Raw genomic sequence first — 23,422 nt, 5'->3', positions numbered from 1 at the left:
AAATAAATAATAAATTAATAAAAATGTTTTACGTCTCCACTTCCAGTTGTCCTTGAGTAAAAGCCAAGAGAGGTGAGTAACAAATCCTCTGTCGTCCAAAAGAAACATGTTTTTCTGTTTCTGTGTCAGACAGCGATCGAGCTTTAAGCTCTAACGTTTAGTGCCTTTGTGGATCCAGTGTTAGTTGTAATGCACGTACAATATAATGACAGTAAGTAGACTCAATGTGGAAGAACTGACACATATTGTTGTTGTGTTGAAATTGCACGTATCTTTCTTGGAACGCCTCAGGCTGTTCATCTGTTTCGTAAATGAATTGTTCATTAATTGTGAACATTTTCAGAGTGTGAATGTTCTTCTTTACACTATAGGAGCTGTTGTTAGTTATCATGCAGTGGTTTTACTGGTCCGGGCCACTTGAGATTTGAAGTATGTGGACCATGAACTAAAATGAGTTTGACGCTCCTGCTCTCTCCTCTTGTATTCATCCAATATGTAATAACACAGCGTCTGCTAAATAAAATAAAAAGGAGAAGGGAGTTACAGACCCCTAAAAAGAATGGGACCATTTATTTAGGTGATAGGTGTAGAAAATGATGTGTCAAAAACAAGGAACAGAAAACACTCTCCAAGGCCAAAAATAGGTGAGATGTGGCTTATTTATTAACTGAAAGGATGAACGTGGCACATAAGAAGATAAGGTTATTTTTCAGGGGTGGGTGGATAGAATTGGGTCGAGGTTTGGAGGATTGGAGGAGGGAGTGCAGGGAAAGGCACGGAGGAGTTTAGGTATAAATGCAGTGAGTGACAGATCGTTCACCTCCAGTCTGATCGTAGGAAGTGAGTCAGCCACAAGATGATTGGCCTGATTGTTGTCACACTCCTGGGCGCTGCAGGTAAAGTACATGTGCAAGTACGTGCAAGGATTTTTACGATGAATAGAAAGTGTGATAAATATGAAGACATATGCATTTCCTTCGCACCACAGCTGCAGCACCTATGGATGACAGGATCGTGGGAGGGTACGAGTGTGAAGCCCACTCTCAACCCTGGCAGGTGTCTATCAACCTTGGCTACCACTACTGCGGTGGCTCCCTCATCAACGACCAGTGGATCGCCTCCGCTGCCCACTGCTGGCAAAAGTTTGCATTACATAAACGTATATTCAAATGTTTCTGCATGAACTGTATGTTTAAGAGAAGTAAGATCATTTCTCTTCTTGGTTTCTTTGTTTCAGCCCCTTTTCACAGATTGCCATTTTGGGTGACAACCACATCTATAGGAACGAGGGCACGGAGCAGTTCATGTCGGTGGATGCTATCTACTGGCATCAGAGTTACGACTACCAGACCCTGGACTACGACATCATGCTGATGAAGCTGGCGCACCCCGTCACCGTCAACCAGTACGTCAAGCCCGTCGCCCTGCCCAAAGCCTGCCCTGCAGCCGGGGACATGTGCACGGTGTCCGGATGGGGAAACATCTACTCTGATCAAGGTGAGGTGCACCTGATCTTCACATGTCATGTCATATATATATATATATATATATATTGGTTATCGTGATATTGGTAAAACTGTTCCCGCTTTATCTTTTTTGTCTTGCTCTTATTTGCAGTGTTCAACCCGTTTTACCTCCAATGTGTGGACGTCCCCATTCTGTCTCACAAGGAATGCGATGGCTCCTACCCCGGCATGATCACTGACCGCATGGTGTGCGCTGGATATCTGGAGGGAGGCAAGGACGCTTGTCAGGTATTTCCACACACTTACACAGCACATAAAATAAAGGCGACATTTAAGGAGATGAAATGATGGAAAGAATCAACTCTTCTCTCTCCTCTGCTCAGGGCGACTCTGGAGGTCCTCTGGTGTGTAATGGGGAGCTGCAGGGTATTGTCTCTTGGGGCCAGGGCTGTGCTCAACCCAACTACCCGGGCGTTTACACCAAAGTCTGCTCTCTGATGCCCTGGATCAACGATATTCTCTCCAGATACACCTAGGCTGTGATGTCCCATCACAGAGCTGTGTGAGAGAGGGCGAATCAGGCGGAGTTTGAAATTGAAAGAGACGGGAGGCGGTGGTGGGTTGTGTCAAGAAGAGAGGCAGCGGGAGAAACGGTGGGACAGAGAGACAACCAGATGTGAGACGTCAGGGCGCAATCAATAAATAATTTACCATTTTATGACGCATCAGTGTGTTAATGTTGACAATACTGCAGCGCTCACAATGTTTTCAGTGGTGACATTTCCAACAAATATAAACCACAGGGAAACAACACCAGCTTATCAGTCAGTACACTATACAAATACAATAACACAAGTGCATCAGCTTGTGAGAAAGATATTGTGTGTGTGTGTGTGTGTGTGTGTGTGTGTGTGTGTGTGTGTGTGTGAAGTCAAGCGGCAAAACCTCTGCCTTCTCTTTAATATCACTGGCTGCAAAAAGAGGTTTGATTGTATCTTTAGGGAAATGACTTCATTTGATTTATTACCTAAGTAAACATTTTCCTGACGACTTCATGGTCTCAATTGTTAGTTTCAAGTCTTCTTCAATACAGCATGATGTTTATTTTATAGACAATAAAGCAGGGCATGCTTTAGGGCGTGCGTCGCTAACTTGTGATTGACAGGTCGCTACCAACCTGGTGCTCTCCATGTTTACGTCTTAGAACTTTAACACATTTCACATTGTGTTCTCAGTTCATCAAAGTTAATTGTAGCATTTAATCGCCTAAAAATGTTCGGTTGTGCTTTGCTCAACCCTCTCGTGTCACTTCTTGTCCCAAAAAGCCAAGATGGCGACGACAGTCCATAAAGCAATGACGTCACGGTGACTAGGTCCACTTGTTATAAACATCACTTTGTCTTTAACCCACATCAAAATAAGAGACACAAACTGTTGCTTTCACCTGTTAACGTCTGCAGAGTGTTGGTGATGGGTGTTAATAAGGTATTTTCTTTGTTTTGTTGGAGCACATGAATATCGCCCTCATTTTGATTTCCTGTCTCCCGAGTGCAGAACGTTTTATACAACCGGAAAGCAAGCGAGCAGATGTTGCAACGCCCCATTTATCAATGTCAGTATCGTATACGACAAGAATCCAATAAGGAGTTAGACTTCCATTGAATTGTGTTCAAAGAGTTCAATTCACAACTGAACAAGTGTTCTTTGAGTTTCTTCTTCTGGAGGCAGAGAAACTCAATGAAGACTAACTGTTAATCTCAATAAAGTTTTGTGGTTCAAAGATAACTCACACACTCCTTCACAGTTTCCATCACGATGCTTCTTTGACATCATGTCTCTTTATTCTGTCAAAGTCTGAAATGTTGGACGTGTTTTAAAGGCCAAAGTAAATGTTTTGGTTGCTTTTGGATACAAACAAAAGGAGCTCATGCCTGGAAGATATAAGAAAGACTTTATAGTGTGCTGAGGAATTCCTTCTGGGAAGTTTTAATACATCGGCGCTCTACTGTACTTCATGAGAATGGAAGCAAAAGTAAAAAGAAATAGGAAGTGTAAAGTTGCACATTTTTGATTGATCATCCGTCACATTATGATGCTCAATTACTTTGACTCTTCAACAAGAAAACAAATGTCATGCTCGCCATAATTGCCTTCTTTGCTCGTCCATGAAAGGTCAGTCGAAGCTGTCATCTGTGCCACAAGTGACGGCTGGATGACAATTTCACAGCAAGCATCAGACTGCTTGAAATCAATCGATGGGCAGCTGCACAGAAATCTCTGTTCCGCTCAGACACGCTGAAGCCACATGCAGACAGAGACGAGGTGATGAAATGCAAGATGACAAGAAGACAGATTACTAAACGAATGAAAAAAATTAAAGTCCCTTTTAAAAATCGTTTTTGCATATCCATTTATAATTAATTTATTCATACTTCAAATGCTGGGGAATGAAGTTGAATTATTAATTGGCAACAACCACAGCAGACATCTCTCCTCTAATGAGTTGTGAGACTTCCAGCACGAGATGAAGGAACCGCAATCTGTTCAGCTGCGTTATGAAACCGTTGAAATGCTGCTAAAGAGGGTTAGAAAGAGTTCAAATCATGTAATGTGGATGTTACGCTTGACGCAGGACCCCAGAAGGACATGATTATTTATTGTGGTGTGTTAGGCAAACCAGTAAGTGGTATATAAACATCATTTTAAATATAAATAATGTTTTAAATGCCTTAAAATTCATCAAATCCAATGCAACGCTTTAGCTAAGAGGTACGTCTGAGGCAACAGCATTTGTTTAGTCATTCAATAGTGCATGTGACACTTTGATATGTGCTGTTCTATATAAGTGTTGTATGCAACACATTTTGGTTACTTCAACACGTGGAGGTGTATTTATACACAACAGAAGTAATAGCTTTGTTTTTTACTGTATCCTGAAGAGCAGTTAACAGGTTAACATCTTTGTGTAATGAAGTTATATTTGAAAGTATGGTGATGAAGATATGATGGAGGAAAACACAGGCAACAAACTGAGGGAAACATCATTTGCAAGTCGAGGTGGAGGACTTTATTGACTGCTCATCGTTAAAAACTCAACAACAATCCTGGAGTTAGAATGATGGAAGAAAGGCAGCACAGTGAGATGGGGGTCGCAGGGTCAGACTTAATAGCTGGCCATGGTGCTCTCCAGCCAGGCGTTGAAGAGGCAGACCTGTGAGTGGAGACAGAGAGAGGTTTGTTAGCAAGACAGCTAATAGCACATATGGTTCACTTGTGAAATGTAGACTTCATATACAGCAGCCACATTATGTATTATAGATATCTTTCAGGCTTACCTTGGCGTAGACACCGGGGTTGTTCCTCTCAGCACATCCGTAGCCCCAGGACACAACACCCTGCAGCTCACCGTTGCACACGACGGGTCCACCGGAGTCTCCCTGAGAGAGAATGTATATGTGAAGAACATTCACAATATTCTGGATTCTAACATGCACTGGTCTAGGACGAGGACCCCTGCAGACTCTTCTTGTTACATACCTGGCAAGAGTCCTTGCCTCCCTCCAGGTATCCAGCGCAGAACATGGCATCAGTGATCATGCCGGGGTAGGAGTTATCACAGTCTCTGTGAGACAGGATGGGGATGTTCAGGCACTGCAGCTTGTCTCCGTCGTCCACTAAAAGGTAAGGGTTGAACGTTTAGAATAACTCAAATGAAAAGAAAACATTGTGTAACTTCTAGCTGTTAACATGCAGATGTTACTCACTGGAGCTCATGGTGTTGCCCCAGCCAGAGACGGTGCACATGGTGCCAGCGGGAGCACAGCTGCTGGGCAGAGCCACAGGCTGCACGTACTGGTTGAGGGTGGCGGGCTTGCTCAGCTTGATCAGCATGATGTCATTGTTGATGTTGTAGGAGGTGTAGTTGGGGTGACGGATGACACGGGAGGAGCTGATGAACTGCTCGTTTCCCTCGGTGACCCTGATGTGGTGCTCTCCCATACGCACCTGCACGCGGCTAAAAACAATTGGAAAACAGGGGATTAGTGACAAAACACACACAAATGATCAAATGTTAATCTGCACCCCCCTCAGGTAACCAAGTCAGACCTAGAACCCTGAAAAACAAGAGGGCTGTGCTTACGATTTGTAGCAGTGAGCAGCGGACACAACCCAGTTCTCGTTGACCAGGGAGCCTCCACAGAAGTGGTAGCCAGAGTTCAGAGACACCTGATGGGGCTGGGAGTAGGGCTTGCACTCATAGCCTCCGACGATCTTGTCGTCCTCCGTGGCAACTGAAAACACACAGGAGGCCAAATAGTCAGAAACCAAGTTTTGTAGTCAAACCCCAAAGTGTGCATTATTATTTAGAGTTCTGAGGGTGGTCAGAGATCAATCAGCTGTTCTGTAATTCAAACCCTGGCTTTATGCAGATGCTGTGATTGTTCTGCACTAAGTTCTGGGATAAAGTCCCACAGACATCTGCAGGATGAGAACTTCACACTCACAAGCAGCTCCGATGAGCAGAAGGAAGACCAGAGACCTCATGATTGCTGTGTGATCCGGTTGATGATAGACTTCCCCTGGAGCCCTGGTTTATATCCACAGTCAGGAGAGCTGCCCTGCTGTCCGCACCTCCTCATTGGTCAGCGAGGAGCCAATCTCTGTCGCAGGACGTTGGGGTCAGGTGAGTCGCTTCCAGAATAACGTAAAAAAAAACCTTTTCATTTCATTTTTGAATGTGAATCAGCAGATACAGGAACTGTGCTGAAATACAGTGATGATCATACATATTTTATATTTTATATTCCTTAATTACATTCAGAGAAAAAGTGTTGTTTTTTTAATCCACCTCATTTATCTAACAGCTGGAGTTAACAGAATGGGGGTTAAATAAATGATCTAGTGCTGGAATGTGATGTATTGCTATTAAGCAGAATATGGAGTTTGGCTTTGCACCACTTTCAACTTATCTCTGTATAAAACCATCAATAATTAAACTGTAAGTCTGCAAGGGAACAATTCTTCACAATGAGTGTTTCTGCTACTTCTTTTCTCAAACGAGAGCAAGGTAGTTACATCCTGTACACACACTTATACAGAGGAAATACAACATTTGTTTTAAATTTTTGTTTTTCAATTTGAAGCGTTTACATGGTCCTTCTTACATCAGACAATGACAGATGAGCAGTGCTCCTTCACCTCATCATACACACCAGTTCTCTCACTCGCGCTCTGCATTTTAGCCACTGAGAGCTCTATAGAGATCACATCAAGGAATGTGCGTCGACCTTGTACACGTGTGAGCATGTGAGGAGGTTTCCTGCTAACAAGACACGTTTCTCAGGATGTTTAATCTGGAAATAATTTAGGAGCATAGCTCCTAGTGGGTGAACATGGTTCTACAGTTCCCGACACATCTGACAGTGTGGAGGACGCCTGACTCCAAAACACGTGTAAAACAAAACCTATAAGTCCATCAGGGCAGAGGTCGCATAGTGGGGAGGGAATCATCTGCATTATGTGCAGCTCTCATGGAAGACCGTCACTGGATTTAGAGAAAGAAAGAGAACCCAGGTCGGTTATATGAAGCGTGCAGGTCATAAAGATTCTCAGCTAAAACATCTTTCACGACATGTATGACGTTTCTGTTTCTGTTACTTCTTTACTTTTTATTAAATATGTGCATGCAGGCTTTTTAGGAGTTTTAACTTTGCTACTTGTATTTCGGTGAAGGGTTTTGAATCCAGCAGATGAGAGTTGGCTCCTGTTTCTCCGGTCAGATTGCACAGGTACACAAGTCACCTCTATCTTTAGATGTGTGTGAACACGGTATCTCACAGCTGTGGGTTTCTCAGCATCTGTTACCTAAAAACTAAATTCAGATACGAGGGGGTGAGGCTGCGTTGAAAACACAAGTATTCTTTGTAGTATTTCTTAAAAGGCAGTTTTTAATAAATAGGTAGAAATCCTTCACTTAAAACTACCAACAGCACAATTAAAAAATACTCTGCTGCAAGTAGAAGTAGCAAAGTATTAGCAGAAGAATGGACTCACTGTATCAAAAGTACTCATTGTGCAGAATCACACATTCAAGAGTATTAAATTAAAGAGTCCCGAAAAATTATACTTCTTAAAACTTTTGTGCAAAAGTTAGTTTTGTTGTGAGACAAATAACAACTTTATTTTGCTTATTAGTGCATGAAGACTTTATGTGCATCCCTGCATAGTTTGCAGAACTCCAACCTGAATCTGGTTTATCAGACACAGAACTGAAAACGCCTGAGTGGGTCTGCACAGCCTTTAATCTGTAAACATGCTAAATCATTCATAAGTAATATTTTATGCAAAATAAAAGTAACTAGTAACTATACCTGTCAAATAAATTAAATAGTTCAATATTGGTGTTTATAATGTAGTGGAGTAGAAGTATAAAGTGCATCAACATTGTACTGAAGTACAGTATTTGAGTAAATGTACTTGAGTTACATTCCACCACTGGTAGAAGCACTTTGCAACAGGACAATGTAATATCTTATATTTTATACTAAATAAAAAAATAGTTGACACTGTTAATTGCACAGACTGCAAACATGTCCATGGGCCGAATTTAAACCCTTAGGCGGACTGGTTCTGGCCCTCGGGGCGTATGTTTGACACCTCTGCTCTATAATCTGTTATTTGATTTTATTTCACATAATGTCGACACAAGTCATTTGCTTTAAATGGTTTATTTGTCATATTGTTCAACACAAAACATGGAAGTAAATGATGAAGGGCTGCTTGAATGGACTTCCTTGTTTAGTAGCTGGATGGTGTTAAAGATGCAGATCTGAAAGTGAAGAAGACCACACTTAGAGCCGTGGATCAGCAGAGCATTGCAGGATGAACTCAACCTTGGCGTAGACACAGGGTCGGTCCTTCTCAGCATATCCAAAGCCCCTGGACACAAAACCCTGCAGCTCACAGATGCACACAACGGGACTTAGAAGTACCAAGTATTCCATTCAGCTATATCTGCGTTCCCTGCGTGAACATCGAATTACATACCTGGCAGGAGTCCTTGCTTCTCTCCAGGTATCCAGCGCAGAACATGGCGTCAGTGATCATGCCGGGGTAGGAGTTATCACAGTCCCTCTCACACAGGACGGGGATGTTCAGGCGCTGCACACGGTTTCTGTTGGACGCTGGAGATCAAGAGAAAGAAAAAGATGAAACTGGAGCAACACTGCAGTAAAAACATGCAGGTTATTATCTTAAAAATCAGGATGCATCATCCTGTAAACACACAAATAAAAAAATACAACAACCCAACAGTTTAGTGAAATGGTGGGCACAAAAGTAGTGCCAACATTTAGCTGTAAGTGTGTATGTAATGCACATGAAGGACATTTGAAAGGATATGAGCTGGTACTTATTAACTGAATTAACTTGTTATGTAACAAATGACCAATGATTAAGACTCTACTGCACTGGACACAACATGTATTGGTGTTGTATTATATTCTATATAAGTGTTGCATGCAACACATTTTGGTTACTTCAACACGTGGATGTGTATTTATACACACATCAGAAGTAATTGCTTTGTTTTTTACTGTATCCTGAAGAGCAGTTAACAGGTTAACATCTTTGTGTAATGAAGTTATATTTGAAAGTATGGTGATGAAGATATGATGGAGGAAAACACAGGCAACAAACTGAGGGAAACATCATTTGCAAGTCGAGGTGGAGGACTTTATTGACTGCATCATCGTTAAAAACTCAACAACAATCCTGGAGTTAGAATGATGGAAGAAAGGCAGCACAGTGAGATGGGGGTCGCAGGGTCAGACTTAATAGCTGGCCATGGTGCTCTCCAGCCAGGCGTTGAAGAGGCAGACCTGTGAGTGGAGACAGAGAGAGGTTTGTTAGCAAGACAGCTAATAGCACATATGGTTCACTTGTGAAATGTAGACTTCATATACAGCAGCCACATTATGTATTATAGATATCTTTCAGGCTTACCTTGGCGTAGACACCGGGGTTGTTCCTCTCAGCACATCCGTAGCCCCAGGACACAACACCCTGCAGCTCACCGTTGCACACGACGGGTCCACCAGAGTCTCCCTGAGAGAGAATGTATATGTGAAGAACATTCACAATATTCTGGATTCTAACATGCACTGGTCTAGGACGAGGACCCCTGCAGAGTCTTCTTGTTACATACCTGGCAAGAGTCCTTGCCTCCCTCCAGGTATCCAGCGCAGAACATGGCATCAGTGATCATGCCGGGGTAGGAGTTATCACAGTCTCTGTGAGACAGGATGGGGATGTTCAGGCACTGCAGCTTGTCTCCGTCGTCCACTAAAAGGTAAGGGTTGAACGTTTAGAATAACTCAAATGAAAAGAAAACATTGTGTAACTTCTAGCTGTTAACATGCAGATGTTACTCACTGGAGCTCATGGTGTTGCCCCAGCCAGAGACGGTGCACATGGTGCCAGCGGGAGCACAGCTGCTGGGCAGAGCCACAGGCTGCACGTACTGGTTGAGGGTGGCGGGCTTGCTCAGCTTGATCAGCATGATGTCATTGTTGATGTTGTAGGAGGTGTAGTTGGGGTGACGGATGACACGGGAGGAGCTGATGAACTGCTCGTTTCCCTCGGTGACCCTGATGTGGTGCTCTCCCATACGCACCTGCACGCGGCTAAAAACAATTGGAAAACATGGGATTAGTGACAAAACACACACAAATGATCAAATGTTAATCTGCACCCCCCTCAGGTAACCAAGTCAGACCTAGAACCCTGAAAAACAAGAGGGCTGTGCTTACGATTTGTAGCAGTGAGCAGCGGACACAACCCAGTTCTCGTTGACCAGGGAGCCTCCACAGAAGTGGTAGCCAGAGTTCAGAGACACCTGATGGGGCTGGGAGTGGGGCTTGCACTCATAGCCTCCGACGATCTTGTCGTCCTCCGTGGCAACTGAAAACACACAGGAGGCCAAATAGTCAGAAACCAAGTTTTGTAGTCAAACCCCAAAGTGTACATTATTATTCTGAGTTCTGAGGGTGGTCAGAGATCAATCAGCTGTTCTGTAATTCAAACCCTGGCTTTATGCAGATGCTGTGATTGTTCTGCACTAAGTTCTGGGATAAAGTCCCACAGACATCTGCAGGATGAGAACTTCACACTCACAAGCAGCTCCGATGAGCAGAAGGAAGACCAGAGACCTCATGATTGCTGTGTGATCCGGTTGATGATAGACTTCCCCTGGAGCCCTGGTTTATATACAACGGTTCCGCTCGCTTTCCTACCTGAACACACCTCCAAGGTGTTTTTGACCAATCACGATCCTGGAATTGTTTTGTTTTTTTGTAGGTATTGGAAAGTCAAACATTGCGTGTGCTCTACTCTCATACTGCATGTGTGAAAATGTTATGTAATGTTATTTCTAAGTCTTTTAAGTGTTAAAATGCAATTATGCATGAGGGATATCGGGGAAGCAAAGAAAATGTTTGCGTGAATATGAAAAGTCATTACCCATGTGGATCGATTAATCTCTGAGCACACTGAACTAAGCACACTTGTTATATGTGGGGATGCATCTGTATTTTTAGCACAGGATGTGTTTTGTAATTGTTAACCTTGACATGGAGGGATTTGTGCAGTGCATGGTTGCAGCTCTGCAGATGGCCTGGTTCACAAACACAGTCGAGTGTGGCTTTCACAGGAAAAGCAACCCACGCGTCTTCAGAAAATGTTGATTCAGTGAAGCGACGAGAGACGGACACCACCAAGAAACAAAATCACTTGATCGCACAACTACTATTAGAAATGAGCAGTAAGGACACTTCTCAGTCATTTACTTTCAGTAAACTGATGTTTTTATAACATTGTTACAGTGAAAAGGGATATTGAAGAATTGAGATCAATACAAATAAGTTTAACTCACTACATAATGACACATTTAGCTAAAGAAGTCTGCATATTAACGCCTAATAGAATTGAGTGCAGATCTGCTGTTGTATTGAAGTTAATTGATTTTTGATGAGCATGAAACAGATGTGCTGCACAGCTCAACTCTTGTCCTTAGTCGGTCTTTTACATGTGTAGTTAAAATATACAGCTTTCAATTTCATAAAACTGCAATACACTCACAAATGCAATAAAATGCACATCAGATAATACACATACATATACATATACTATATAATATACAGTAACTTTCTTACAGTACAGCTGTATAGCAAGTACTTATATAATATCTGGAGTCATGGTTAGTGAATCACCCTGAAGTACATTCGGCTGTTTTGATGTTTCAGTGGAGCAGCTGGATTTTCACATCATAAATATTCATGAATAACATGAATTTTTGTAGAAGATTAAGAAGAACAGGTGCCGTCTGAAGATTCAAAATCCATACGGTGTTTAGAAGGATTTAGAATCCACAGCATTGTCTCAGTGAATTGTTCCTCACTTTTATAGATTTGCTTAAATGACACTGTTTCAGTTGTATCTTTAATTGTGCAATAGTTCGATCGATATGAGTTTTTACTGATATTATATACAGCCAATTGTAAACTTGCAGAAAGAAAGTTAAATGAAGAATTGTAGTGTCCCTGGCGTTGGCTCAGTGAAATGCTAATAAATAATAAAATAATAATAACAATAAATGAATAAAAAAATAAAACAAATAAAAAAACAAAACAAAACAAAAATACGAAAAAATAATTAAATACAAAAGATAAATACAAAAAAAATAAAAAATAAGATAATCTTATAGTCAAACAACGATTAGAAAAAGCATTGGACTACAGTGTTATTTCTGCAGTACAGTAAATTGAACATACAATTTGTATTTATTTATTATTTATTATTTATTATTTATTATTTATTATTTATTATTTATTATTTATTATTTATTATTTATTATTCATTATTTATTATTATTTATTATTTATTATTTATTATTAATATTATTTATTATTAATATTATTATATTTATTTTATGTCTAAACGGATTAATTTCATTATAAAATATTCGCTCATTATGTGCCAGGCTTGTGAAAGTTTCATGTACTCTTAGATTGTATCTTGACTGTAGTTCTGATCAGTGAGTCGGCCTTGACTCAATGCACTGTGAATAATCCAGCTGTTCCAGATATCATTGTTGGATAATATTATTGGATCACATGCCTGTTGGTCTTCTATTTATGGCTCAACCGCCTGAAATCAACAACCTGCATCTGGGGGTCAATGACTTTTGTTTTCTTTCATTTTGATTGGCAATTATTGGACCAATCCGGCAGCTTGGAGTAGATATAAAACATGGATTGAAGTGGAACCGACTGGATCACACACACTGCAGCGATGAGGTGCCTGGTCTTCGTTCTGCTCATTGGAGCTGCTTGTGAGTAGTACTTCTAGTGCAGCCTTTCATGCATCATGCACTTTTTGTATATTTATGGTACTGGAGCAAACTAATAACTAGTTGTTTCTCTCTTACATCTGTTTTCAGTTGCCGCTGAAGACGACAAGATCGTCGGAGGGTATGAGTGCAAGCCCTACTCCCAGCCCCATCAGGTGTCTCTGAACGCTGGGTACCACTTCTGTGGAGGCTCCCTGGTCAGCGAGAACTGGGTTGTGTCCGCAGCTCACTGCTCCAAGTCGTAAGCACACTTTTTAGGCCAAACATATTCAACTGATGGAGTAATAATAAACGTGCAAACATGTAAAACAACTAGCATCCATCCATCACCATCTTCTGTCTCTCTCAGTCGTATTGAGGTGCGTATGGGAGAGCACCACATCGGAGTCACTGAGGGCAGCGAGCAGTTCATTAGCTCCTCCCATATCATTACACACCCCTTCTTTAACCGCTACACCCTTGAGAATGACGTCATGCTGATCAAGCTGAGCGAGCCCGCCACCCTCAGCCAGTACCTGCAGCCTGTGGCTCTGCCCACCAGCTGCGCCGCCGCTGGCACCATGTGCACCGTCTCCGGCTGGGGCAACACCATGAGCTCCAGTGAGTACAAAACTGTCATTTCAGACAAAATTAGAACATATGTGTAAAGAAAAACTCTCCAAGGATCCATCCCCACTGTACACCTCCCACTTGTTGTCTTGCTGCAGCTGCTGACAGCCACAGGCTGCAGTGTGTGGACATCCCCATCCTGTCTGATGAGGACTGTAACGCTTCCTACCCCAACATGGTCGACCACACCATGTTCTGTGCTGGATACCTGGAAGGAGGCAAGGACTCCTGTCAGGTGTGCATCTCTGATTTACTATCACTACATGTGTCACTCCTCTCTAGTTGAAATGTGCCATGACATGCCACGGTTAGTTACAGGATTACAACGCTTCACATTGTGAGAATTGTCTCTCTCAGGGAGACTCTGGTGGACCCGTCGTGTGTAACGGTGAGCTGCAAGGCGTTGTGTCCTGGGGCTACGGATGTGCAGAGAAGAACCACCCTGGTGTCTACGCCAAGGTAACATTTCACTGCTTCAACTAAAAGTATAACGTGCACCCACCTTAATGTCTACATACATGTTTCACTGCAACAAACTGACTGACATCTTTTCCTTTTCAGGTGTGTGTGCAGACTGAGTGGCTGCGCAACACAATGGCCAGCTATTAACTCCACCATTGAAGCCTCCACATCAGACGCACATTACCCACTGTCTAAATCAACTTTGTTTTTGCTGGAGTGAAAAATAAATTAAAGTGTTTGAAATTAATCTTTGGTTTTTCTTTGCAATTATAATTTTCCTTCTATTAAATATATTTTCCTTGATAGAAACAAATACAGATGACTCCTCTAGAACGGGAAAGTAAATAAAGATGCAAAACGAAATTAATATTAATAGAATATATGAATATTAAAATGTTCATGACAGACAGAAATATTATTTCTCAGTTAATAATCACTTCACTATTTCTTGCATCAGTATATAAAAGAGATTTGTTGCTCTTATCGCAGCAGAACAGCAATAAAATGTCATAGATTATTACATCACAGGTCATTTAGCAGACGCTCTTATCCAGAGCAACTTACACAACTTACATTGAACTAACTAATTGAACTAATTGGTGGTCTAGTGGTCTAGCCTTCCAAACAAAACACTAGGAGGTCAGGAGTTCAATACCAGGCTGCCACGAGTGTACCACTGAGCAAGGTACTTAACCCTGAGGTGCTCCAGGGAGGATGTCCCCGTACTTAGTGCCATGTAAGTCGCTCTGGATAAGAGCGACTGCTAAATGACCTGTAATGTAATGTAAGTACAGAGACAGTCTCCCTGGAGCAACTCAGGGTTAAGTACCTGAGTACAACCTTCTAGTGTTTTGTTCGTAATGCGTACCACTAGACCACTCCACCACCCCATTTGATCTCGATAGGTACAATTTCCTTCTCATCTTGAAGGGAAGAACTAATTCCTGGCTCTATTAGCTGCGCACTTGACTGTATCTGACTGTCTAAGGATCCCTGCTGCTCCAAATTGCTCCTGGCCTATCTTTTCAATCTATCCCTGGAGACAAACGAAATTCCCCTTATTTGGAAATCTGCTTTTGTTCTCCCACTGGTGAAAGGAGGTGACCCCACCCTCCTAAACAACTACAGACCCATCTCCAAACTGTCTTACATAAAGAGCTTGAGTCTTTGGTAAGTCAACAACTAAAGGACTTTTTAACGACTAATAATATTTTATCTGACCTTCAATCTGGTTTTACGAAAAAACACAGCACTACATCAGCCGCCTTAATAGTAGTAAATGATTTTATACATTTCTTCAGACAACAGAGAACATTGTGCAGCACTTTGTATTGACTTATCCAAGGCTTTTGATACAGTGGATCATAACTTAGTGTCACAAAGACAGAACTTCTAGTTCTCTTAATGTATCCAAGGGTGTGCCACAGGGATCGGTTGTAGGACCATTGTTATTTATCATTTATATAAATAATCTTAATCCATTTTTATGCTGATGACACAGTAATTTACTGCTCTGCATCCTCCCCACATCAGGCTCTTTGTGAGCTCCAGACTGCTTTTAACATTGTACAATGTAACTTGTGTGATTTGAAACTTGTTTTAAATGCTGGACAGACGAAGGTCATGATGATCTCCTGTTTTTCTTTGGAGGCCAGAAAGAGATGAGTCTCTGCAACGTCTCTGTGCTGGACTATGGAGATGGTGTTTATATGAATGCATCGTCTCAGTGCCTCAGCTCTCTGGATACCGTCGACCACGGGGCAGATTCATAACAAACCTCAAAACCCTGACGCACTACTGCACCTTATATGCTCGTGTTGGATGGTCTGCCCACCCGTAGACTGAAACACGGGCACATCCTTATTTATAAAGCTATTCTTGGTGCTCTTCCACAATACCTAAGGATCTACTTTAGTCGGAAATGTAGTGGACCGTATCGGCTTCGCTCCGAGGACTTGTTTCTTTCTTGTCCGTACTGAACTTGGGAAAAGGGCGTTTAGTTACGCTGCTGCCTGGAACCATCTGCAGAACTGAGCTGAAGCTCAGAGAGCTGCTCTCTCTGAGCTTCAGCAATGCTGTGATTGTGTGCTGCTACATATCTCGACCAGGACGCTCTTGAAGAAGAGATTTTTAATCTCAATGAGACCTATCCTGGTAAAATAAAAGTTATTAACTAATTAATGTTTTTAATATGTATAAAATATAAGATATTACATTGTCCTGTTGCAAAGTGCTTCTACCAGTGGTGGAATGTAACTTAAGTACATTTACTCAAATACTGTACTTCAGTACAATGTTGATGCACTTTATACTTTATACATTTTAAACACCAATATCGCACTTTTTAATTTATTACATTTATTTGACCGGTATAGTTACTAGATTACTTTTATTTTGCATACATTACTTACTACTTATTTAGCATGTTTACAGATTAAAGGCTGTGCAGACCCACTCAGGTGTTTTCAGTTGTGTGTCTGATAAACCAGATGCATGTTGTGCAAGCTATTCTGGGATGCACATAAAGTCTCTATGCACTAACAAGCAAAATAAAGAATTTGTCTCACAACAAAAGTAACTTTTGCACAAAGGTATCATAATCTAATACTCTGGATAATGAGTACCTTTTTTACTTTTCATATTTTAAGTACATTAAAATGCAGAACTTTTACTTCTAATAGAGGAACGACTTCTTCAAACACTGCTTTCTACCTATTTATTAAAACTTCCTTATTTCAAATAATATAATTCGGGGGTTTTTTAACGCAGCCTCACCCCCTCGTATCTGAATTTAGTTTTTATGTAACAGATGCTGAGAAACCCACAGCTGTGAGATACTGTATTCACACACATCTAAATATAGAGGTGACTTGTGTACCTGTGCAATCTGACTAAAGAAACAGGAGCCAATGTTTAGTGGATTCAAACCTTTACCAAAGTACCAAGTTAAATATCCGCTGAAAAACTTGCATTCAAATATTTAAGTAAAAAGAAAAGAAGTAGCAGAAACACTTATTGTGAAGAATTGTTCCCTTGCAGACTTGCAGTTTAATTATTGATGGTTTTATATCGAGATGTGTTGGACGAAGTGTTAAGTCAAACTCCATATACTGCTTAACAGCAATGAATCACGTTTTGGCGCTGGATCATTTATTTGGCGACTAAAACCACATTTCTGCAGAGAAACTCCAGCTGTTAGATAAATGAAGTGGAATAAAAAAGATATACGTTTTCTCTCAAAATAAATAGAGTAATATAAAGTTTAGAAACTGTTTGACCATCACTGTATTTCAACACAGTTCCTGCATCTCATGAACTGCACAGAAGTGTTATCTTTTAGTCGTTTGTACTGCACTGTCTTCTCTTGAGCGCCTACAAACAAAACTCACACATTGTAGATATTAGATATTAAATGAAGACATACATAACATTATCCTTAACCATACTCTGCTTTAACATTTTCCAAATTTACGTTATTCTGGAAGCGAATCACCTGACCCCAACGTCCTGCGACAGAGATTGGCTCCTCGCTGACCAATGAGGAGGTGCGGACAGCAGGGCAGCTCTCCTGACTGTGGATATAAACCAGGGCTCCAGGGGAAGTCTATCATCAACCGGATCACACAGCAATCATGAGGTCTCTGGTCTTCCTTCTGCTCATCGGAGCTGCTTGTGAGTGTGAAGTTCTCATCCTGCAGATGTCTGTGGGACTTTATCCCAGAACTTAGTGCAGAACAATCACAGCATCTGCATAAAGCCAGGGTTTGAATTACAGAACAGCTGATTGATCTCTGACCACCCTCAGAACTCTAAATATTAATGCACACTTTGGGGTTTGACTACAAAACTTGGTTTCTGACTATTTGGCCTCCTGTGTGTTTTCAGTTGCCACGGAGGACGACAAGATCGTCGGAGGGTATGAGTGCAAGCCCTACTCCCAGCCCCATCAGGTGTCTCTGAACTCTGGCTACCACTTCTGTGGAGGCTCCCTGGTCAACGAGAACTGGGTTGTGTCCGCTGCTCACTGCTACAAATCGTAAGCACAGCCCTCTTGTTTTTCAGGGTTCTAGGTCTGACTTGGTTACCTGAGGGGGGTGCAGATTAACATTTGATCATTTGTGTGTGTTTTGTCACTAATCCCATGTTTTCCAATTGTTTTTAGCCGCGTGCAGGTGCGTATGGGAGAGCACCACATCAGGGTCACCGAGGGAAACGAGCAGTTCATCAGCTCCTCCCGTGTCATCCGTCACCCCAACTACACCTCCTACAACATCAACAATGACATCATGCTGATCAAGCTGAGCAAGCCCGCCACCCTCAACCAGTACGTGCAGCCTGTGGCTCTGCCCAGCAGCTGTGCTCCCGCTGGCACCATGTGCACCGTCTCCGGCTGGGGCAACACCATGAGCTCCAGTGAGTAACATCTGCATGTTAACAGCTAGAAGTTACACAATGTTTTCTTTTCATTTGAGTTATTCTAAACTTTCAACCCTTACCTTTTAGTGGACGACGGAGACAAGCTGCAGTGCCTGAACATCCCCATCCTGTCTCACAGAGACTGTGATAACTCCTACCCCGGCATGATCACTGATGCCATGTTCTGCGCTGGATACCTGGAGGGAGGCAAGGACTCTTGCCAGGTATGTAACAAGAAGAGTCTGCAGGGGTCCTCGTCCTAGACCAGTGCATGTTAGAATCCAGAATATTGTGAATGTTCTTCACATATACATTCTCTCTCAGGGAGACTCCTGGTGGACCCGTCGTGTGCAACGGTGAGCTGCAGGGTGTTGTGTCCTGGGGCTACGGATGTGCTGAGAGGAACAACCCCGGTGTCTACGCCAAGGTAAGCCTGAAAGATATCTATAATACATAATGTGGCTGCTGTATATGAAGTCTACATTTCACAAGTGAACCATATGTGCTATTAGCTGTCTTGCTAACAAACCTCTCTCTGTCTCCACTCACAGGTCTGCCTCTTCAACGCCTGGCTGGAGAGCACCATGGCCAGCTATTAAGTCTGACCCTGCGACCCCCATCTCACTGTGCTGCCTTTCTTCCATCATTCTAACTCCAGGATTGTTGTTGAGTTTTTAACGATGAGCAGTCAATAAAGTCCTCCACCTCGACTTGCAAATGATGTTTCCCTCAGTTTGTTGCCTGTGTTTTCCTCCATCATATCTTCATCACCATACTTTCAAATATAACTTCATTACACAAAGATGTTAACCTGTTAACTGCTCTTCAGGATACAGTAAAAAACAAAGCAATTACTTCTGTTGTGTATAAATACACATCCACGTGTTGAAGTAACCAAAATGTGTTGCATGCAACACTTATATAGAATATAATACAACACCAATACATGTTGTGTCCAGTGCAGTAGAGTCTTAATCATTGGGCATTTGTTACATAACACGTTAATTCTGTTAATAAGTACCAGCTCATATCCTTTTAAATGTCCTTTATGTGCATTACATACATAATTAAAGCTAAATGTTGGCACTACTTTTGTCCCCACCATTTCTTTTACTCAATGTTATGTTTTCCAGTAGCATGCATTCTGATTTTAAGATAATAATCACTTATGTATAAACTTGTTTTAATCAGAATAACCTTTATTAAATATAATCAGCTCTGCACAACACATGAGGGAGTCACGTCAAGTTAAGATTTATTTATGGAGCAAACTCCCCCTGCAGAGGAATGAAATAGATAAACCGATACGATAACAGCACTGTAGTTATCTATATAATTGTGAGAGAAGATGAAGTAGCAGAAAATCGTTTCCCTGATAGAAATCTGAAGCTGAGATTGAGCTGATAAAAATACAGACTCAGATGTTCCGTCAAAAGTAAGAGTGTAATCATATCAGAGCAGGATACTGTGGAATTGATTTGGTAGCATATTTAGCGGCACAATATGTGACTGTGTCATAAACTGGGTCAAAGAAAGCATCTCCCTGAATGTGACACATATCTGTTTGCTGTATTTTAGTGATTACTGTTTTTATCATCTCAATTTAATTTGTTTTTTTTATTATTGTAATGTATTTTTCATTGTTTTATTAGTTGATGTATTAAGTATTTTCTCCAACTCATTGTTCCCTTTGACGATATTGCTCTCATGATGTGACACATCACCGTGCATTTACAAACTAAACTGAGAGGAAGATCATTCCTATATAGATTATAGGGAGGTGTTCCAGGTACAGCTGGGAGGAGACCCCGGGGAAGACCCAGGACTCAGTGGAGAGATTATATCTCCTCACTGGGAACGCCTCGGGATCCCCCAGTCGGAGCTGGAGGATGTGGCCCGGAGAAGGGAAGTCTGGGGTTCCATACTGGAGCTGCTGCCCCCGCGACCCGACCCCGGATAAGCGGTAAACGATGGATGGATGTTCTACATAGGAGCCGCTTTTCCTGCAGTTTTCATTTGCTCAGTGAGTCACCCTGTGAGAGAAGCTCCAGCTGTGCAGAGTGAAGGTCAGGGTGCTGATTACAAGATGTAAAAGTACTGTACTCACACCAGATCAGTGCAAAATCGGAGCAAAGTTAAAAATAAAACAGTTTCAAGAAGCATTTTTGTGACAGAACTGAGCAAAAGTCTGCTTTTGTTTTCAAATAATTGAAGCAATTGTGCAAAAGCCCTGACATGTGTACAGAATAAGGAACTGATTCAAATGATTACACAGATTCATCCACCTGACCTGCTCCACTTGAGTTTGTGTTGAACTTGAGTGTTCTGGAAAACGATCAATAAATGGTGGCCATCTTTTTAAAAATGTCTTCAGTTTATAATTTAAATTAAACCCAATTCTCTCTAAGTTTAATGTGTCAGCTAGTTCTGTGATCCACAGCTTCACTGGAGGGACTGCATACGTAATGTGTTGCATGTATTTATATTGTATGCATGTATTCTTTAGCTATACATCTCTCTCTATTCTAGTGTTTATATATTTGCTGTGTGTTTTGTACTCCAGTCAGTCAGTCAGTCGGCAAGAATACGCAAAATTTGACCAAAAAAAGCTGAAACTCGTGGGGCTTAGATATCTGTGTGTAGCGTGCACTTCTTCTCCCTCTGTACTGAAGGCAGACTGGCGCTACAGTGACTCACTATCACCTCTAGAGGAACACGTGGTATTACAAGACAGGACGGGCTGAGTCTGTTAGACTGCTCATCTCAGCATGTTGCATAGATATCTCTTTTATTCAGTTAAGAATTTGAAAAGTATAAACTTTAAACTGCATCAGGCAAAGTCCGTCTTTTATAGAGCAAGTTCCCTGGGTCATTTGAGATTTGTTGACCCGACCAATCCTCTCATGCACATCTGTAAACTCCAATGAGGAGGCATTTATGTTTTGTCTTTCAACTTCTCTGCATTTGTAAAGAGATTCATCGCACAAGTCTGTAATTCTTAAGAGAACTAGATCATTTCTAATACAGGTCACCCATAGGGTTAATACCTTGGTTCTTCCATTGGGTGGAAACACCAATCAGGGCTGTTTGTGATTGGATGTCCCATGTTGGCAAACTATTCCCATCAGCACTATTTGAAGGGTTTTGATTGGTCAGCAGCCAAGGGTGTGTCTCAACAGATGGCATAGGTTCAAGCACGCAATAAAAACCAGGCATGGGTCCAGGAAAGTCCACCTGGCATCAACCAATCATGAGGTCTGTGGTGTTTGCTCTGCTCCTCGGAGCTGTGTGTAAGTACGGACCACATTTAGAATAAAGCATCAACATTTAGAAACAATGGCTGAATATATTAAATGAGGGGAATCCTATTCCTTTCACATAGTGGATTAATGATCTGCCAAAGAAAATCTATGACCCAAGATGTTTATTCTTTGCAGATAAATAAATACTTCTTTTTTCAGTTGCCACTGAGGATGACAAAATTGTTGGAGGGCGCGAGTGTACGCCTCACTCCCAGCCCCATCAGGTGTCTCTGAACTCTGGCTACCACTTCTGCGGCGGCTCCCTGGTCAACGAGAACTGGGTGGTGTCTGCTGCTCACTGCTATAAATCGTGGGTGCTCCTCAAAACATCTACGCTACAAATAATTAATCTCTCACAAATCACCATTCCCGTTACTCTCTCCGTCTCACTCGCAACCTCTACCTCTCCTCCAGCAACATGGACATCGTCCTCGGTGATCACAACCGTTGGTTCATGGACGGAAATGAACAGATCATTTCTGCTGAACGTGTGATCCCTCATCCCAACTACGAGTCCTGGCTGGTTAACAATGACATCATGCTGATCAAGCTGAGCAAACCTGCCACCATCAACCGGTACGTGCAGCCGGTGGCTCTGCCCACGAGTTGCGCCCCCGCTGGCATCACGTGCACCGTCTCTGGATGGGGTGTGACTATGAGCTCCTGTGAGTATCAAACAATCTCCATACAGGGCTTCTGTTGTTCCCTCTCCATGTGTCCATCATTCATTTGTCAATGTGTCTCTGATTATGCATCTCAACAGCGGATAGTAACAAGCTGCAGTGCCTGGATGTCCCCATCCTGTCTGAGGAGGACTGTGACAAGTCGTACCCCGGGATGCTCACCGAGGCCATGTTCTGTGCTGGATACCTGGAGGGAGGCAAAGACTCCTGTCAGGTATGCATCTCTGCTGTTGCAAAGTGAACTATGTGTTTATGACTTGTATAACCTTCATATAGGCCAACTATATAAAAGAACTGCTCCCCCACTCTCAGGGCGACTCTGGTGGTCCTGTTGTGTGTGACGGTGAGCTGCAAGGTGTTGTGTCCTGGGGCTTTGGATGTGCAGAGAAGAACCACCCCGGTGTCTACGCCAAGGTATTTATTTCTAGTTTTTTATGACACAGACGTTTTCTCAAAGCCTGCAGTAACATAACGTTTTCAATATTACTTTTTCCTCTCTCTTGCATCAGACCTGCATTTTCACAGACTGGCTGCAGAGCACCATGGCCTCTTACTGAGTCCAGTCCAACACCATGTCTGCTACAGCTGCCGGTTTCTATACTGCAACACCCTGCGTCAATGAAATGAAGACTGAAATAAAAACAAGAGTAACACATCGATTTGTCTCTCTCTGTTATATATTGCATCTTATATATATTATCAATCTATGTATTATATATATCTAGTAGTCTTATATGTATATATATATCTCTATATGGAGTGATATAAATGAGATATACTCTTTTATATATTATATATATATATATCTCTTGTATTGTCTATACTTCTATCTCTGTATCTTATATTGTCTTCTATCTCTATTCTTTTATTCTTAGCCTATCTTTAGTCTGGTTATCAATCTATCTTCTTCTATATGTATATCGATTCTCTCTTATATATCTCTATCTCTCTTTTATTATTGTATCTCTCTCTTCTCTCTCTTCTCTCTATCTCTGTCTTATCTCTTCTTCTCTCTTGTCTCTATCTATACTCTCTTCTGTCTCTTTGATATTCTTGTCTCTCTCTCTCTATCTCTCT

General features: G+C 41.9%; 5 protein-coding genes and 1 pseudogene across 9 annotated transcripts; 4 read left to right on the top strand and 2 right to left on the bottom strand.

Annotated features, from left to right (window-relative positions):
- Nucleotides 1-796: 796 nt before the first annotated feature.
- LOC115020814 (trypsin-2-like) lies at nucleotides 797-2,124 on the top strand. 2 transcript variants are annotated; one of them, XM_029450797.1, is made up of 4 exons: nucleotides 797-1,142; nucleotides 1,238-1,497; nucleotides 1,618-1,754; nucleotides 1,850-2,124. In XM_029450797.1, exons 1-4 carry the CDS (start codon nucleotides 967-969, stop codon nucleotides 2,000-2,002), a joined length of 726 nt encoding a protein of 241 aa, XP_029306657.1. In that variant the 5' UTR covers nucleotides 797-966; the 3' UTR covers nucleotides 2,003-2,124. The 2 variants fall into 2 exon arrangements, with proteins under 2 accessions (XP_029306657.1, XP_029306658.1); XM_029450798.1 differs by having other exon boundaries at nucleotides 1,238-1,511; nucleotides 1,635-1,754.
- A 2,405-nt stretch (nucleotides 2,125-4,529) lies between these two features.
- Nucleotides 4,530-6,013, bottom strand: LOC115020813 (trypsin-1-like; annotated as a pseudogene).
- A 3,208-nt stretch (nucleotides 6,014-9,221) lies between these two features.
- Nucleotides 9,222-10,680, bottom strand: LOC115020815 (trypsin-1). Its single transcript, XM_029450799.1, has 6 exons — nucleotides 10,641-10,680; nucleotides 10,277-10,427; nucleotides 9,900-10,150; nucleotides 9,673-9,809; nucleotides 9,471-9,572; nucleotides 9,222-9,346 (listed from the first exon to the last, which is right to left on the bottom strand). Exons 1-6 carry the CDS (start codon nucleotides 10,678-10,680, stop codon nucleotides 9,299-9,301), a joined length of 729 nt encoding a protein of 242 aa, XP_029306659.1. The 3' UTR covers nucleotides 9,222-9,298.
- Nucleotides 10,681-12,753: 2,073 nt separating this feature from the next.
- LOC115020921 (trypsin-1-like) lies at nucleotides 12,754-14,164 on the top strand. 2 transcript variants are annotated; one of them, XM_029450998.1, is made up of 7 exons: nucleotides 12,754-12,855; nucleotides 12,964-13,114; nucleotides 13,223-13,477; nucleotides 13,508-13,516; nucleotides 13,591-13,717; nucleotides 13,840-13,941; nucleotides 14,044-14,164. In XM_029450998.1, exons 1-7 carry the CDS (start codon nucleotides 12,816-12,818, stop codon nucleotides 14,089-14,091), a joined length of 732 nt encoding a protein of 243 aa, XP_029306858.1. In that variant the 5' UTR covers nucleotides 12,754-12,815; the 3' UTR covers nucleotides 14,092-14,164. The 2 variants fall into 2 exon arrangements, with proteins under 2 accessions (XP_029306858.1, XP_029306857.1); XM_029450997.1 differs by lacking the exon at nucleotides 13,508-13,516 and having other exon boundaries at nucleotides 13,223-13,473; nucleotides 13,581-13,717.
- A 3,408-nt stretch (nucleotides 14,165-17,572) lies between these two features.
- LOC115020924 (trypsin-1-like) lies at nucleotides 17,573-19,059 on the top strand. The gene is made up of 6 exons (XM_029451003.1): nucleotides 17,573-17,616; nucleotides 17,830-17,980; nucleotides 18,107-18,357; nucleotides 18,448-18,584; nucleotides 18,689-18,787; nucleotides 18,912-19,059. Exons 1-6 carry the CDS (start codon nucleotides 17,577-17,579, stop codon nucleotides 18,957-18,959), a joined length of 726 nt encoding a protein of 241 aa, XP_029306863.1. The 5' UTR covers nucleotides 17,573-17,576; the 3' UTR covers nucleotides 18,960-19,059.
- A 2,551-nt stretch (nucleotides 19,060-21,610) lies between these two features.
- Nucleotides 21,611-22,902, top strand: LOC115020923 (trypsin-1-like). 3 transcript variants are annotated; one of them, XM_029451000.1, is made up of 6 exons: nucleotides 21,611-21,650; nucleotides 21,822-21,972; nucleotides 22,077-22,322; nucleotides 22,418-22,559; nucleotides 22,658-22,759; nucleotides 22,855-22,902. In XM_029451000.1, the coding sequence occupies exons 1-6, from the start codon at nucleotides 21,611-21,613 to the stop codon at nucleotides 22,900-22,902; spliced, it is 729 nt and encodes a 242-aa protein (XP_029306860.1). The 3 variants fall into 3 exon arrangements, with proteins under 3 accessions (XP_029306860.1, XP_029306859.1, XP_029306861.1); XM_029450999.1 differs by having other exon boundaries at nucleotides 22,077-22,327; nucleotides 22,426-22,559; XM_029451001.1 differs by having other exon boundaries at nucleotides 22,077-22,331; nucleotides 22,433-22,559.
- Nucleotides 22,903-23,422: the final 520 nt, after the last annotated feature.

The sequence above is a fragment of the Cottoperca gobio genome, chromosome 16, assembly GCF_900634415.1.
Source record: "Cottoperca gobio chromosome 16, fCotGob3.1, whole genome shotgun sequence".
Lineage (NCBI taxonomy): Eukaryota > Metazoa > Chordata > Actinopteri > Perciformes > Bovichtidae > Cottoperca > Cottoperca gobio.
The sequence above is the reverse complement of the archived record's forward strand: the minus strand, read 5'-3'. Positions and strand labels throughout refer to the sequence as shown.